A 16,468-nucleotide genomic window follows, 5' to 3' on the forward strand; every position below is an offset into this window, starting at 1 on the left:
TGATTGAATATACGAAATATTGGAGAGAGAGAGAGAGAGAGAGAGAGAGAGAGAGAGAGAGAGAGAGAGAGAATGTCCTTCTCAGGACCAAACAGTTACTTCAAATGAGACCCAAAGGCTTTTAGAAAGTTCTAGACAAACTTAAAACAGCGTTTTCTTTTCAGATTGCGATATTAAGACTGTACTTGCTTTGATATGGCCCCTTTCGTGCAGCTGGTTTGAAAGGATGCGTGGGCCGCGTGTCCAAAGTTTCTTCTGCCAGAGGTCGATGATGTGATAACTCAGCTGCAGCCCGTACGAAAGATGATTAGCCTTAAATTCGTTTCGTTCGTGAATACACTGAACGAAGGACAAAATATCAAACTGAGGTAGATAAAAGAAAAAGACTTAGATTAAAACGAAATTAGAAAACAAACGAAGGACTCCGGTTGGAGTTTGTAGTTTAGAAGTGGAACCTCTCTCTGGCGTAGAACTGCCCAGAACAGAGTGTTGCTCGGTGTTTTGAAGGAGCTAAAGTCACGCCTTTTCTCATGTGCATACCAATCATTTGGGCGGACGCGTGGCGGCAAAACTTATTTTGTTCGCGAAGTACATGCCCTCTGGGACTATGTACAGAGAAGACAAAACTTGTTCCTAATACACTTATAAACTGGTAATAATGACAGAATGCATCATTTTGTACTTTGTTTTGAGAATTCGACACCGTCGGATTTTTCTGATCAAAACAATACCACGAACGGTAATTCTGTGAGCTAGTAACAAAAAGATACATGATTCTTCAAGATTAAACGCATATCAAGTTTGATTACCTACCATAAAGCTTATAGTTATAGCAATTTGTCATATGGAGACCGTGAAACACAACAAGAAATACATTTCCTACATTTACAGGGTACTTTTGACCACACGTGGTCAGGGATGAGAGTGTCTCTGTGTGTGTGTGTGTGTGTGTGTGTGTGTGTGTGTGTGTGTGTGTGTGTGTGCGCGGTCATTCAGAGTTCGAACCGCATTGTGAACTCTTGCTCTCCCCCCTCAGGGGAGTCAATATGTGTATGCGTGTCTCTTGAATTGATGAGATTAACATCAGGGTACATGGTCGAACATCTGGTTAAACAATGTTGGCTTGTTGTAAGGTGTCAGGCGCCATGGTTTTCACCCAGGGAAACCCCAGCGGGATCTCAGCCAGAGCGGCGCCTTTGCTGGTCACATGTCCAGCCGAGCAGTAAAAGAGGATGCTTCTTTGTTTACTCAGGAAGAAAAGAGCTGTGTTTGTGAATCAGAATCCAGTCATTTAATCACATGGTAGACACCATTTGCTTTGTGTCACAGTCCAAGAAGAACAGAGTTGTGTTTGTCAATGAGGATCCAGTAATTTAATCAAATGGCAGAACTGACCATCTGCTTTGTGTTACATATATATACTGTATATACACACACACATTTTCTTAACATGCAAATTTCACATTGTAGACTATATATCATATGATACATTTGTGCTATACTTGACAATCACATTTGTGATTAGAAACATTTTAATAATAATGTATGTGTTCAATCCAGACATTATTATATTTGTAGGCCTTAAACTGAAGAGCCTGAAGATTTCTGCGGACAGACTCATCTGAGCTGCTTCATCCTCTGTTCCACCTTTAAATAAAACTAAACCATCATTTGGCTGAATAATAAACCAACATTAATCAGTCAATATCACATGTTTCTAATACACATGCTAACACACATGCTACTTTATTTAATTGTAAAGTCTGAGACACTTCCACCTGTATGAAACACATTTACACATTAATCACACATTTATTTCTCCTCATAGACAGTAATGAGGCTCTTCTGTGGACCTCCTAATGGTCACTGATCTTCTCATCTCCGTTTCACAGATTTAAACTAATGTAATGATTTATTATGGACGTTTGGTGATCGATCTTCATCTACTCTGTAAGGAGAAACCAGAAGAGAAAACAATCAGTGTTCAGTGGAACAAAGTGAAAATTATTTGTGAAAAAGTGAAACAAAGTGAAAACACAGTTTAATGACTTTCCATTATCCTGCAGAGATATTTCTCAAACAATATTTGAGTTTTCAGTATAATGTATTTAAAACATGAATGAGGTTCATAATAAGTGTGTGTTTGTGTGACTGCAGAAGGACCTGCGACTCCTATTGAGTCTGTAAAGGAGAAACACACCCTGATGAGTGTACGGCGTATGGAATAAACCACAGAGAGCAAATACTAATGTTACTTACAGTTAAAACCTTTCAGTTAAATCTCCACAAGTTAAAACCGTTTGTCCTCTAGTTTAAACATGTTTCTAGGCTCTTAGTCAATAACTGAGAGTAAAGTAAGTGTAAAGTAGTGTGATGTGTTGCTTGTCACAGTAAAAACACACTAGAGACAGAGACATTTCTCATGTGAGCTGGACGCTGTGACCTGAAGCTGGAACTGCACTGATTTTTAGCAGGAGTGCAGCGTTTTACTACAATCTGACCAAGTCTGTTTCACACTGAAATGATTCACTATTACTGACACAGTTAATAAAGCAGGTGTTGATGTATAAAGCTGTGACAGTGTGATTTTCTCTTTCCTCCTTTGTGTTAAACATTTTAATCAACTTTACATTTTGTTCTTACACAAACCCTGTGTTGCAATAAAGCGTAATGATAATGTCCTTTAATGAAAGTTTGAAAGGTTTGTTCACATATCAGAGGTAAATGAAGATCTCTTTAATATCATAAAGTGATGTTTCCTCACCTCAGAACACAGTTTGAGTCTCGTAGCTCGTCTCTGAGTAGCTGCTTTGAGTCTCCTATCTTATTGAGTCTCAGATCAAGCTCTTTTAAAAACTGCAGTGCTTTTGAGTTAGTCAAAGACTGAGTTAGAGAAGAAACATCTGTAATGCCACAGTTCTGTAGACTAGAAATACACAAACAGAGGAAGAGAGATTACCTTACAAACAAATCATTAAGGTGAAGAATTTTACACAAATATAATGTGAACTCAGACTCTTCATGAGATATTGAGTATAAAGTGCCTTGGTTTAAACTTTTGAAGTGATTTTAAGCATTTTCTTTCTTGTATGTGAATGTGACTGACCTCAATCTCTCCAGGTTACAGTGTGAATCCTTCAGTATATCGCATAAGTGCTTCACTCCTGAGTTTCCTATTATATTCCTGCTCAGGTTCAGCTCTCTCAGGTGTGATGGGTTTGATTTCAGAGCTGAAGTCAGGATGAGACACTGTTTCTCTGTAATCCTGCATCCACTCAGACTGAAGACAGAAAGAGAAAATGACTCAGATCAATTTTCAGTTCATGTGTGAGTATACACACATGAGTATACACACTGATACACCAGCAAAATCATGGAAACTTTAATGATATGAACAAACCAAGACAGGAGCATTTGAGGAAACTAGTTACAATCCAAGTCTGGATCCGTCCTCACTCCACAAATAAGTGAATTTATCACTGTAGATTAATATATAGGATCAATATAGAAACAATAGAAAAATTAACATTTAAATGGACTGATTTCACATTTGAATTATCAGAAAATCTTGTATATGAATCACAATTTATATAAAGTCATTTTAAAGTGTAGTTTACACCTCTAAATACATTTTGCTCAATAAATTAAGATTTAGTGAAAAGTCCCATTAGTCCAGTATAACTGTAACTCTGTCAGAATAATCTACTGTCATTTGTTACGCTGTTTTTAGTCTCTTATCAGTTATGTATTGTTTCAAAGCAGAGATTTGTCAGATTTCAGTATATGAAACAATTTTATAGCCACAAAGTATAAAATGCTTCAAAGTTTAATGCTCTTTCTATTGATACACATAACAAACCGTTAACTAATAGTATTTCTGAATCTTTCTTCAGATGCAGAAACACCAGAAAGTGCAGTGTTATAAATGATGAGACAAGTCCAGTTGCCTTAAAATAAAATAAACAGTAAACTTTAATCACACTGTAACTGCTGTACAGTATAATGATACTAACTGTAGTTTCTCCAGCTTGAATTGTGTGTTCATCGGTAGATCACTGAGGTTTTTCACTCCAGAGTCTCCTAGTGTATTCCAGCTCAGGTCCAGCTCTCTCAGGTGTGATGGGTTTGATTTCAGAGCTGAAGTCAGAGCAGAACAACCTTCATCTGTCATATCACACCAGCCTAACCTACATTAGGAAAAATTAGAAAAACAAACTCTTTATTCTCTTTCAAATATCAAAACACTTTTTCTTTCCTGTATGTGAATGTGACTGACCTCAATCTCTCCAGTTTACAGTGTGAATCCTTCAGTATGTCACATAAGTGCTTCACTCCTGTGTTTTCTAGTTTATTCCTGTTCAGGTCCAGCTCTCTCAGGTGTGATGGGTTTGATTTCAGAGCTGAAGTCAGGATGAGACTCTGTTTCTCTGTAATACTGCATCCACTCAGACTGAAGACAGAAAGAGAAAATGACTCAGATCTATGATGGATATCTTATTAACCCTTTAAGCCCTGAAGGCATTACAAAACGCTCCAGATGGAGGGACTCTTAACCCAAGTGGACACGGTGCACCTTGGACTTCCACCAAGATGATGGCCACACATTCCCAGGTGGGCCAACCATCGCACAGGGAACCGCCCTCCTTTCTGCTGGTCCCCAAACAGACAAGTAGTTAGTCCGGTACCGAGACTCTGCATTCTGTTCTACCACCGCAGAGCGAGAGAAGCAGAGAAAAGTCAGGGCTGGGACTGCCTCCTCCGAGGCAGTGCTCGCAGGTTCACTATCTATTCCCATTACAGGAGAGATAGGAGCCTTGCCATATATCCAGGCCAGGGTCCCCTGCAGGAGTAGTCCTGGCCCAAATCCAGGCACACTTCGTCAACTGAAATGATGCAAGTTTCCACCTTCTGAGGAGTAAAACACAATAGGAGAACTGTTACTTAAAACAAGTTTTTAACTCGCTACCTGACTACTCAGGAGACCGCTCCGAGTGCAAGGCACTGGAGAAGTCTCCGAGAAGGTAAGAGCTATGCAAGAAGGATGACCCCTTGCATTGCTCAGGAACCAGACGATCAAATTGTACCCCCTCAGAAGCCGCACCATGACTTGCCCATGAGAACAACGTCACCCTGAAAGGTGGAGCAGAAGCCGCACCCCACAATTCCAGTGCAGGAGGGAAGTGACAAAATGACCGAACATCTCAGGGGTTCTTATTTCTAAGAACGCCAACGAACCAGTTCTACTTCAGATCACAAGCATGCCTCCAGTATGGAGGGGGCTCACGCAGAAGTATTAGTATCCATAGCTCTTTCAGAGGTAGATACTGAACCACCACAACCAAGCTTCCGTTTAGGGCTCAGTGCGGGTGCCATCGATGCCCATCTCTGAGTGATTTAGAGGAAGTCAGAAGGCTCTCGAAGAAAAAGTCTAGTTGGGCCGGAACGGGGCAACTGAAGACTGTTCCATTCTGACATAGCACGCTGACGTGCAGGAAAGCTCACGGGGAACGCCCTTAGCATGAACCCTGGCGTCAGTCCGTTCTGATACAACCACCATTCCCAGTGAGTAGCGAAAGGATAGGGGAATACCCAAAGCAGCATGAATGACTCAGTGCAGCCCTGAGAGTCCTCCGTACTGACACCTAGGGGGATGGGGTTTCCACTCAATTATGGTGTTTGCTATCATGAGGCCCTGAGTTTGAGCATGATTAAGCAGGCCAGAGTTCTACTGTGGAGAAGCGTACCCAGCTTTAGCCCCATCGGAGGTAGTGGCAGGCGAGTTTGGACCAGCAAGGAAGAACCTTAAATTATCCTCGCTGCAACTCTTGACGAAAAGACGCCAATGTAGTCTGACACGCCCAACCTAACTGACTACATTTATTATACATTGCCCCTGCGCTCATGTCCCCAGATCTGGTCTAGAGTCACTGACTCGAAAACCAAGACCTGTACACGGCTAAGGGTTTGGTAGCACACCACGTGAGTGTGCTACTCTGCCACAGCCACTAGCAAATTTGTTCATAAAGTCAATGTTTAAGCGGTCAACACATGGAGGAAACCATCCAGGATGGCTGCGTCTCACACATGCCCCGGGAGCCTCTGAAATTAATCAGTGGGACCCTTTTTCATCCCAACACTGACCGGACATGTCCCCTGAGGAACATGTAAACCAAGTTCACCTCCAGACAAGGAACCCCTCTCAGTTGACCTGCGAACCCCACTGGCTATTCAGCACTCGTAGGGTAGGGACCCATACCGAGACCTCCACCCCAGACGCCAGGCACGGGATAACCCATGTCTCGCGGAAGAGTGGAGCCCAGAGTACTGATCCAGCAGGTCCTTCGTTGCAACCACTGAAGGACCACAGTTTTACCTGCTGTGTGAAAACTGAATGGCTTTTATCTTCCAAAAAAGGCCTGAACAGTAAACACAGATCCCAATTAACTCACTGTAACCCAAGTATTACAGAAACGGATCCCAAGAGACCCATTTCCATATCGGCTGGAGGAATGGCCTCACCGCAACTCTCACCAGTGGAAAGCGATGACCACGCTCGTCATGGTACTACCTGCACACATAGTGACACAGGCAGCAGTGGACCGAACTGGTGCCAGACAAACTGAATCGCCTTAGCCGAGTCAAAAATACACAAACCAATCGAGACGATCAGGAACACTTTTAAGCGGTAAACTGACCACCCAAAAAGGCTCAGCATACCAGACCTACTCAGAATGAGGCAACGGTTCGGAGGCAGAGACCTAGCTTCAGAGCTAGGACCAGGTCTGCCTCCTTAATTAGCAGCAGAATGCGCGAGAAGGCATGAGCGGGTCCTCGAACGCATTACTACTAACTAATGAAGCTGAGTCTCTAGCATAAGGAAAAAAGCTGAAACAGCCAGGAACACCTCATGGCGCTACACCAGTGAATCAACAGAATTCCAGATACCATCAACCACACCTTCAGTAAACAGGGACTCAACTCGGAAGGCCCGTAGGCGGCCCGAGACTGAATCATGTGCACATGTAAGTGCAATTATCCGTTTCCCTCGTTTCAGAGAATCTCAAAATAGCGTGGGACCCCCAACCGACTCGCCATAATGAGGGCTGGTGATACAGACGTGGCTGTTGGCGTCAGACTCCTGGGTTACTACAGCTCACCTCTGCTAATGCTCAGGGATAAGAAATTTGCTCTGAAAATGTAGGTACAGATGGCGGAACAGACCTACACAAAGACTCCCCCCGGTCCTCCACCGAGGGGAGGGAGTGAACCGGTACAATCTCCAAGAACAAAATCCCATCCCTGGGCAGCCCACATCACTAGCGCTTACCACCTGGCTTGGCAGCACGTGAGGTGGGCGGGGCACTACGCCTGCGTCTGGATCCATGCTGAGCCCTGGGTGAAGGCTGCCGCACGTGCTCAGCGTGAGAAGAGGCAGACGCGGGGGACGCCCTCGGCGACTGGCAGGCGGATGATCTACCCCCGACGGCCGGGTTGGAGGCAGCAGCAGGCCATCGGAGAAGGATGTGCCGGATGGCCTCCGTCTGCTTCTGTACAGTGGAGAACTGTTGGGTGAAGTTCTCCACCGTGTCGCTGAATAACCCAACCTGGTGTAGCGTCTTGACCAATCGGACACACACAAATTATTCATTTATTTAATGAATAATCCAGCAAACTCACTATGAAACTTTCACCAAAAACTAACATCCCAAATGACGCTAACACACTGGCAGGACGGTGTCTTGTTACAGGGAACACAGAAAGTTTTACAATCTAAAGGAATGTGGCCGCATGTGCAAGAGAGAGACAATGGGAAGAAACAATATTCCATGCAGACTTCACTGCATTAATCAGAGACAAACTGAGCTAGAAATGAACGTGCATCCCAGAAACTGTGTGAATGATTGTGATGTTTTGTGTCCTATTATGTATACACCATGGTATGTATTTTATTATACAACCAACGGTCAATGTCTCCCCAACGGTCTCCCCCCACTGAGGCCCAGCTCCAAGGGCCCAACAGGCCTGCTTTCATACTCCCAAAAGGGAGTCAGACTCTTCTTCAATCCAGAAAAACTGCAACTTTACCATCATGGAACGGACAACGATCAACTCTTGGCCTTCTAGGTACGTTCAGGGTGCCGTGCTGTCCAGCGTGGCCTCAGCAGGCCTCGACTCACAACAGCCATGTGCTCATCCGGAGAGAGAGGACTCTCTCTCTCCACCACAATAGCATCAAAGACAACCTCAGGAGTTCCACATCTTCATTCAATGCAGAAGAAGTCCATCACAACCCCCACCATTTGCTCTGCGTGTCCTCTCCGGCCCAGGGCTGGCAGGCCACAATCTGCACTTCAGCTATGAGAACAGTGTTGAACTAACCACGAAAGTCCAGCATATCTTCTCCATCCAGCAGAGAAGAAACGATTGCAACTCATACAGTGACATTTGACGCTCAAGGACCCATCAACGAATTCAATCTTCAACCACTTCAAGAATTGACCATGCAAGTATCAATTTAATGAGGTGCTCTGAAAATGATAAGCTTATGGTTATTTTCAATGTTAAATAGATATTTCCCATAGTTCTATTTCCTGCTTCTGGTTCCAGATCACTCACCCCCTTTACCTATGCATATATGGATGAATGTATGTATGTATGTATGTTTGTTTGTTTAGTTTAGTCATGTTTGTGATTTAGTTAATAAAACTTGTGCACAATTATGCATTTGGTTTCTGATTCTCTGTTTGCATACAAAGTCCCTTTTACGATCTTGATCCAGTTACATGCTTTAAGTGCTGTACACACTAAGGAATAATTATTTTTCAGTGACCATGAAAGATACACTTTTCTTAGAATAAATGAATAATCAAAGAGTTCTTTGGAACTGATAAATTGATTGTAATATTAATTTAGCTTACCTCAAAGTTAATCTATTTAACTGACCCAAATATTAATAATTAATCATAATTGGTAATTATGGATTATTATTAATATTTCCCCTTTGAGCTAATATCATTACACTGGGAAATGGGGGAGTCCAGGAACCGAACCTGCCCAAGCTGCAATCCTTGTACCCCGGAGGACCAAATCGGTTGCAGTTCGGAGCTCACTCATGAGCTCACGATCTTCACTACTCTCGTGCATGTTCATGAGTGCCTGGGCCTGGTGGACCTGAAGCAACGCCATGGCATGCAGCAAAGATGCGGCCTGCCCATAGGCCTTGTAAGCTCTGCCCACCAAAGCAGACGAGAATTCACAGCCCTTAGAGGGGAGACGAGGGTCTCCCTTCCAGGAGGTAGCGGTCGCTGGACACAATTGCATCGCAACAGACCGCTCCACAGAGGGGATCGCCTCGTAACCCTTATCCGCACCTCCATCAAGGGTAGTGAGGGAGGAGGAGCTACCAAGCCTGTTTCTGGCAGAGAAAGGTGCCTTCCACGACCTAGTAAGCTCCTCATGCACTTCAGGAAAGAAAGGTACCGGAGCGGTGGGCTGAGAACCAGACCGGCCCGCTCCAAAAACCAATCATCCAACCGAGACGGTTCGGGACGCGGTGGAGTATTCCACACGAGCCGACCACCTCTGCGCCTTTTTGAGCATAGCCGTCATTTCAGGATCCAACATCGGCGTTGCCACCCTCCCGGAGGGGGGCAACGGCCCCGAGTCTTCCTCCGTCAAATCAAGCTCCCCCTCCGATGCTGCGATGGACATCACATCTTCCGGAGTCGCCCTCAAAATGTCCGGTCGGTCCATCACAGAGGGACCGGCGCATTCCTGCTGAGCTTCCCCCGGCTGTGATGCCTGAGAAACGGGAGGGATCCACGGGCCCACACCGAGCAGATTACCCTTCATCATAACTCATAGATCACCCATACCCCTCGGCATTCCAGGTTTCCCCTGGGAGGTTACCACAGGGGGCGCTCTAGAATGGGGCAAAGGCACGGGGACTACACTTCCGCGTTTAACGGAAGCGAGTCTCGATCTTAGCACTGAGATGATCATATCCCTGCAAAGAGGACATGAATCATCCACAAGAGCCGCTTCAGCGTGCTGAATGCCCAGGCATGTGATGCAGCTAGGGTGACCACCCGTCCCGCATAGCGCGTGCACGCACAGCGTTTGAAGCCCAATTCATGCGTCGCGCAAATTGAGACCGTGTCACGCATAATCAATGATTGCTCCAAAAAAAAGTTGGTCGCTCTATATCCTCGTGCCCCAGGCAGCCAAACGAACATTACTTGACAGTTCAGCACGCTACTGTTGCCACACCTACCCCTCAGTTTAACTGCTGACTAGGTTGTTGTCAACTTTTTTATTGTTGTCATGACAGCACACGCACGTGCATACCAGACACACTGGGAAGGAACTTTTAGATGCACGCTTTCCAATTCGAAAAATTCACATTCAGTTGCAAGGACTTCTACACTTATGTAGTGAAAGAGAAGGTTCTCCTCAATGCTGTACGCTCCAACAAGAAATACAAGTTCAAGAAGAAACCTGAAGGTAAGAAACCTAGTTATGTAAGACCCCATTTGTCTAAGATGAAGTTTGATTGATTTTGAACATTGGTGGACTGTCTACAGGGGTGCAAATGTGTCACTTTTAGGAAACAGTAGCCTTTTAGGTCAAAATATGTCATTGTTTTGCATAGGATTGTATCTTGGCACCTTTTTGTATTGTTGTCACCTTGTGATGGTGATGGGTTTGCACTCCTCTGTCTATACTGGAAAACCATTTGGAAGCTTATCATAAAAATGAATTTTGCTTTAATTCTGTCTCTTATCTTTCTTCCTTATTTGATTCAGATGCTGGTGAAAAGGTTTGAGTCCTAAAGGTGTCCCCAGAACATTGAACAGTTTTTTTTTTTCCTGCGCCTGCCTTTACTAACATGCAAGTTCACCATCCTTCCTCCCCCTTCTCGTTCCGTGAACCTCTGGAGTTGTGAGTTAAGACTTTTTTTTTTTTTTTAACTGTTCCTGTGGTGTTGAGCAACTACAATTCATGTTAATCCTATAATTTTATATTATAATTTATTTAAAGTGAATAAATTGTAATGAAAAATAAATACAATTAAATAGTTAAAGTAAATCGTAAGTGGAAGTGCATCTGTCAATTCATTGAATGTTCAAAATATTATGAATCTTTATTTAGAAAAAAATACACACTGGTTGGCCTATTCATGAGCATACATCAGCAATTACACATGTTTAGGGGAATAGGGCATTATTAATATACTATGTAAGGTGGTATGTGCTAGAAATGGGTAAACTACTATCAGTGAGTCTGCCCGTGGGGTGGGGGCACCGTCCCACATTGTCCCACATTGTCCCTCAGAAACATACCCCTTGTCCCCCCTTGGGCTTATTAGCAGGTGGTCACCCTAGATGCAGCTCTCGTGGCCGTCAGAGGACGACAGAGACCGACCGCACACAGAAACGCACAGATGAAATGGCATCTTGAAAAAGACACACAAATCACAACCGTGTTTGCTCTTTTAGAAATGGGACCCGTCACCAGTGCCGGAGCACACAGGGGAACAACCGTGGCAACACTCGAAAGTGAAGCACTCACTACTTCCACCCTCAACCGTGTCAACAAAACACTCTTACTAAGAAGAAAAATGCTGTGGAAACAGCTGAAGAGAGCTTCCGTAGCTCGCGACCACCGCTGCAACTGCTGTAAACACCGACACCAAGAGAGTCTTCCAAAAGAACACCGGCACACTCGTTGTATAGTTACTCGATCAAAGACCATCAGAATGAACCGATCAGTTCCGAAAGCGAAAGACAACTGGAAGGTGCATCCACTTACGTGTTTATACCCGCAGGGTAAGGTGGGGCATTGATTACGCACCTGCCAAAGCTTGTTGGCTTGATTTTAAGAGTAATCGGGCTCACTAGATGTTATCCCATACAGTCGGTACGATCGACTAAGTCGAACGTTACCCGACTGAAAGGGAACCATAGTCTCGATCACATTTAAATCAGGAGCATCCACTGTAAGAATGTTTGTTGTATCCTACTATTTCAAATGACATATGACACATGACTATTTGAGTACATGGTGCCAAAAAAATATTTCATAAATTATGAAAAAGACTCTAAGCTTTAAAATGACACTTATTTTGTGTTGATCAAGGCAGTAGTTTGAACAATATGATTATTAATTTTTTCATAGCTAGGTGGCATCTCCAGCGGTTCACTCCGGTTTAGAGGGACGACTCAGAACTCGTCAAGAGTTGATCGAAATGGTTAGATGCATTAAACAGCAGAGTTTCTAAGCTTTGAAGTGATACATATTTTGTGTTATTCCATTCAGTGGTTGCTTAGTAATGTGATTATGATTTTTTCCATGGGGGTTATAGGGGTTAAAGAGCTACAGCAGGGATATAGACTGTTATTTAGTCTATAGTTCCCATATTCTGCTTGTTATCGTGTCACTAGTTCTGTTTGCTGTTCTGTAGTTGTTGTTTATTCTTTCATTTTTTTCTTATTTTTTTCTTATCTCTTGTTTATTGCAGCAGCGGATGCAAATCTCATGATATTTCTGCAGAACCACATGTACACAATCAGTGCATTGTTTCAAATACTTTAAATGCAATTTACTAGTTCAACACTATTTTAATATTGACCGATGGCAAAGGCCAGGGGCCTCATTTATAACCGCTGCACAAAACAGGCCCTGAAAGAGCCGTACGCCACTTCCGACGTATAAGTTGTGATTTATAAAAACAAACTTGACAGGAAAATTTTCGCATCTGCACACAAACTCTGAGCCGAGCGAACGCACATTTGAGACGGAGCAATTTGGTGTCACTGATGGGGAGTTTTGTGCAGGTTCTGGTGTACGCACGGTTTTATAAGTTAAGATTTTTTTTGCTGTACCCCCTTTTTGTCTTTCGGGCGCACATACACTTTAAATAAGGATCCTACACACAGTTTTATAAATGAGAGCCCAGAAGATGCAATCCTACGGTATAAATGGTGTAACTTAAACTAAACAGTAAACTTTAATCACACTATAACTGCTGTACAGTATAATGATACTAACTGTAGTTTCTCCAGCTTGAATTGTGGGTTCATCAGTAGATCACTGAGGTTTTTCACTCCAGTCTCTCCTAGTTTAATCCAGCTCAGGTCCAGCTCTCTCAGGTGTGATGGGTTTGATTTCAGAGCTGAAGTCAGAGCAGAACAAGCTTCATCTGTCATATCACACCCGCTTAACCTACATTAGCAGAAGTGAGAAAAACGAACTCTTTATTCTCTTTCAAATATCAAAACACTTTTTCTTTCTTGTATGTGAATGTGACTGACCTCAATCTCTCCAGTTTACAGTGTGAATGCTTCAGTATGTCACATAAGTCCTTTACTCCTAAGTTTCCTATTATATTCTCGCTCAGGTTCAGCTCTCTCAAGTGCGATGGGTTTGATTTCAGAGCTGAAGTCAAGATGAGACTCTGTTTCTCTGTGATACTGGATCTATTCAGACTGAAGACAGAAAGAGAAAATGACTCAGATCAATGTTCAGTTCATGTGTGAGTTAAAAGCATCATTAATCAATGCCATACTGTCACTAATACACCAGTAAAATCATGGTAACTTAATGATATGAACAAACCAAGACAGGAGCATTTGAGGAAACTAGTTACAATCCAAGTCTGGATCCGTCCTCACTCCATAAATAAGTGAATTTATCACTCTAGATTAATATATAGGATCAATATAGAAACAATAGAAAACTTTAAAATCAAACATTTAAATGGACTGATTTCACGTTTTCATCATCAGAAAATCTTGTACATGAATCACAATTTATTTAAAGTAATTTTAAAGTGTAATTTACACTCAAATATAAAACGGTTAGTTCCAATTGGTCAATATCTGTGTGTTATTCACGATAAAACACGGATATGTCCGCTTCACCCAATGGTTCTATGTATGACCACACAACACTCCTAGCAACCACTCTTAGCAACGCAGCATATGTTTGATCTAATTGATATTGTTCATTGAAGCTGATAGAAGAGAGTATGGTGAGAGGTCGAGTAAGTAAATGTACCTGCATTTACAGTAGATTGAGCACTTTCCATCAGGTCCGTCCTATATTAGTAATAAAAAATCAGTTTGAATGTCCACTGCGATATCTTGTTCTTTTAACAGTCAAAGGGTTTTCTCATTCCTCTAGTCATTTATCAGTTGAGTCTTGCTTTTCCGAGATCACAAGTTTGAGCCCTTTCAATATAAAAGTCTTCTCTACTCACTCATAAAGACAGTGTTTGCTGCCATCTAATGGAGAAATAATGCAACTTCTGTTGCTGTTCACGGTCAGGGACTATTTTTTTCCAGCGGAAGGAAGGCTTTTAGTTATTTTACTTCATGCAAGTTGCATAGATAGATATTTTTCAGCTTTAAACCCCTGAGGTCGGCGGTATCGCCAGCGATACCAGCTCGCTTTTTTTTTATCAGTGTAAAAGAGACTCAAAATACTTTGTTGACTTTGATTTTCCATAGGAGTTTCATACATCAATCGATCCTGTTAAGTGTGTATATATATTTTTTTGTGTATACTCACAATAAAAACAAAGTGTTGTGCTTTTTGCCAAATAAAGAAAAATAAACACAAAACGAGTTCTGCCTTCTCTCTGTCAGTTAAGTCCATTCTGAAACGCGTCCGAAAATGAACCATAACTAATTGAATACTCAGTCAAACAGTCACACAGGCACACAGGCATGAAGCTTGAATTCTCTTCTTTTAAATGAAGTATTTTTTATAAAAAACAAATATTCTCAGTTTATGTATGTAGCCCAGTGGTAAATTTGGGGTATTACAGTGTAGTGGAAACAGGGTAGATTATGATTAATCTCTTACTCAAAAATGAGTCCCATGACTATTAAAAAAATAAATAAACGTTTATTTACTTTAAATAGATAATAGGAAGCACTGATTTATAAAGGAGATCAATATTTGTGATTTTATTTCATGACACTGATTAAAATGAAAGTTTAAAGTTATTTAGCTAAATAATATTATCAGAGGTTTTATGCAGTAAGTGTTTTATTACTCTATTTTTATTGTTTTCATGTTATTATTTTTTATTGGTCATTTGAGTATTAACGCTGTATAGTCAGTGTTTGAGAAGGGATACACGTGACCGGAGGAGGAACCATGAGAGAGGGTGCGGGAAGTTTTTCTCTCTCTTCTCGTCGGACTGGGGATGAGCACAGGTCGCTGGCGCGTTTGAGAAAATATTAACGCTAAAAAGAGTGAGTAAAGCTGTTGAAACTGAATTGGGTGTTCAGATACGAGGATCGCAGACTCTGGGTGTTTTTTGAGCGAGAAACGAAGCCGGAGACCCGTCGGACGGAGCGGGAGAGAAGCAGCGGAAGCGTGATCGGGGGTAGCCGAGATAGCTATAGTTAGCCATGGTGTGCGCTCATGTTGGCGGACATGTTGGTGAATCGCGCTGCACGTGAGCATCCGGACCGAATTTCCACGCTCTCAATGTGTTGCAAGTGTTTGTTCAGCGCACTCAATGTTTTGCACGACCAACACAGGCCTGCAGCGTGTTTTTCCTTCGTTCAAAGCAGTACTGTGAGTAAACTGAAACGTGTGTGTATGTGTGAGTGGGCCCACCACTGCATTTGCTAAGACTTGTTTCAGGACACGTGGCAACGTTTTTTGTTTATTGTAAAGTTTTCTGTGTAATTTCAATTGTTAGGAAAGAGATAATAACTTTTAGATCAGTTATTCTGGTGTAACAAGTGTGATTGAAACTATTGAGGTTTCTAGCTAAATTTAACAAGGCTATCAGTTGAGTATTTGGGGAATTTTTTGGTTATTTATTTTGTATATTCGTTGATATTTTGTTTTGGGGAAAACTTTTATATTCTAGTTGCCAAATTCGTTTATGTAAATAAACCAGGGCATTAACCCTTTGTTTTGCTAAACTAAAAACTATCTCTGGGTCTCATTATTTTAAATATTTTATTGTCAAAAGGTTCTACAACTTATTAGAAACTTATTAGGTGCACCTTCGTGGTATCCACCTGAACTACACCGAACCCAAGCACCCACCATGCAAATGTGAGGCGATCCATGCAAACCTGTGAAACGCCCACATCAGCTGGATAACACACACTGCGAGTTCACTTTCAGACTCATGTACTTTACGACGCTGTGAGGAATAATACTATCTTGATAATAATCCTGGAAAATTTACCTCAGAAGTTCTGGAAGTTTCATTTCGAGGAGCAACGGATCTGGATGAGGAATAGGTCAGTTCTATATTTGCTTTGTTCTAATCGCAAGTGTCTGTACACACAAAAAGACTGTTTAAATATGAATCGCGTTTCTGTGCGTGAATGAATAAATGCACAGATGCGCGCTGTTGTGTAGCTACTACAGCTGGCACAAATACTGTTTCAAAATGAATCGCGTTTCTGTGTGTGAATGAATGAACAGCTTTTAG

The 16,468-nt window shown here is 42.4% G+C and overlaps 2 protein-coding genes across 2 annotated transcripts in view; both read right to left on the reverse strand.

Annotated features, from left to right (window-relative positions):
- Positions 1–1,779: 1,779 nt before the first annotated feature.
- Positions 1,780–4,172, reverse strand: LOC311303619 (ribonuclease inhibitor-like). Its single transcript, XM_084430181.1, has 3 exons — positions 4,014–4,172; positions 2,765–2,926; positions 1,780–1,948 (listed from the first exon to the last, which is right to left on the reverse strand). Exons 1-3 carry the CDS (start codon positions 4,169–4,171, stop codon positions 1,900–1,902), a joined length of 369 nt encoding a protein of 122 aa, XP_084286307.1. The 5' UTR covers position 4,172; the 3' UTR covers positions 1,780–1,899.
- A 64-nt stretch (positions 4,173–4,236) lies between these two features.
- The window catches only part of LOC311303351 (NACHT, LRR and PYD domains-containing protein 3-like), a gene marked incomplete at both ends in the record, with an annotated part of 152,994 nt that continues 140,762 nt past the window's right edge, over positions 4,237–16,468 (reverse strand). Inside the window, one exon of the mRNA XM_084429775.1 lies at positions 4,237–4,450. Coding sequence (XP_084285901.1) covers positions 4,237–4,450 — 214 coding nt within the window. The remainder of the gene's footprint in view (positions 4,451–16,468) is intronic.

The sequence above is a fragment of the Rutilus rutilus genome (genome assembly GCF_951802725.1).
Source record: "Rutilus rutilus genome assembly, chromosome: 14".
Lineage (NCBI taxonomy): Eukaryota > Metazoa > Chordata > Actinopteri > Cypriniformes > Leuciscidae > Rutilus > Rutilus rutilus.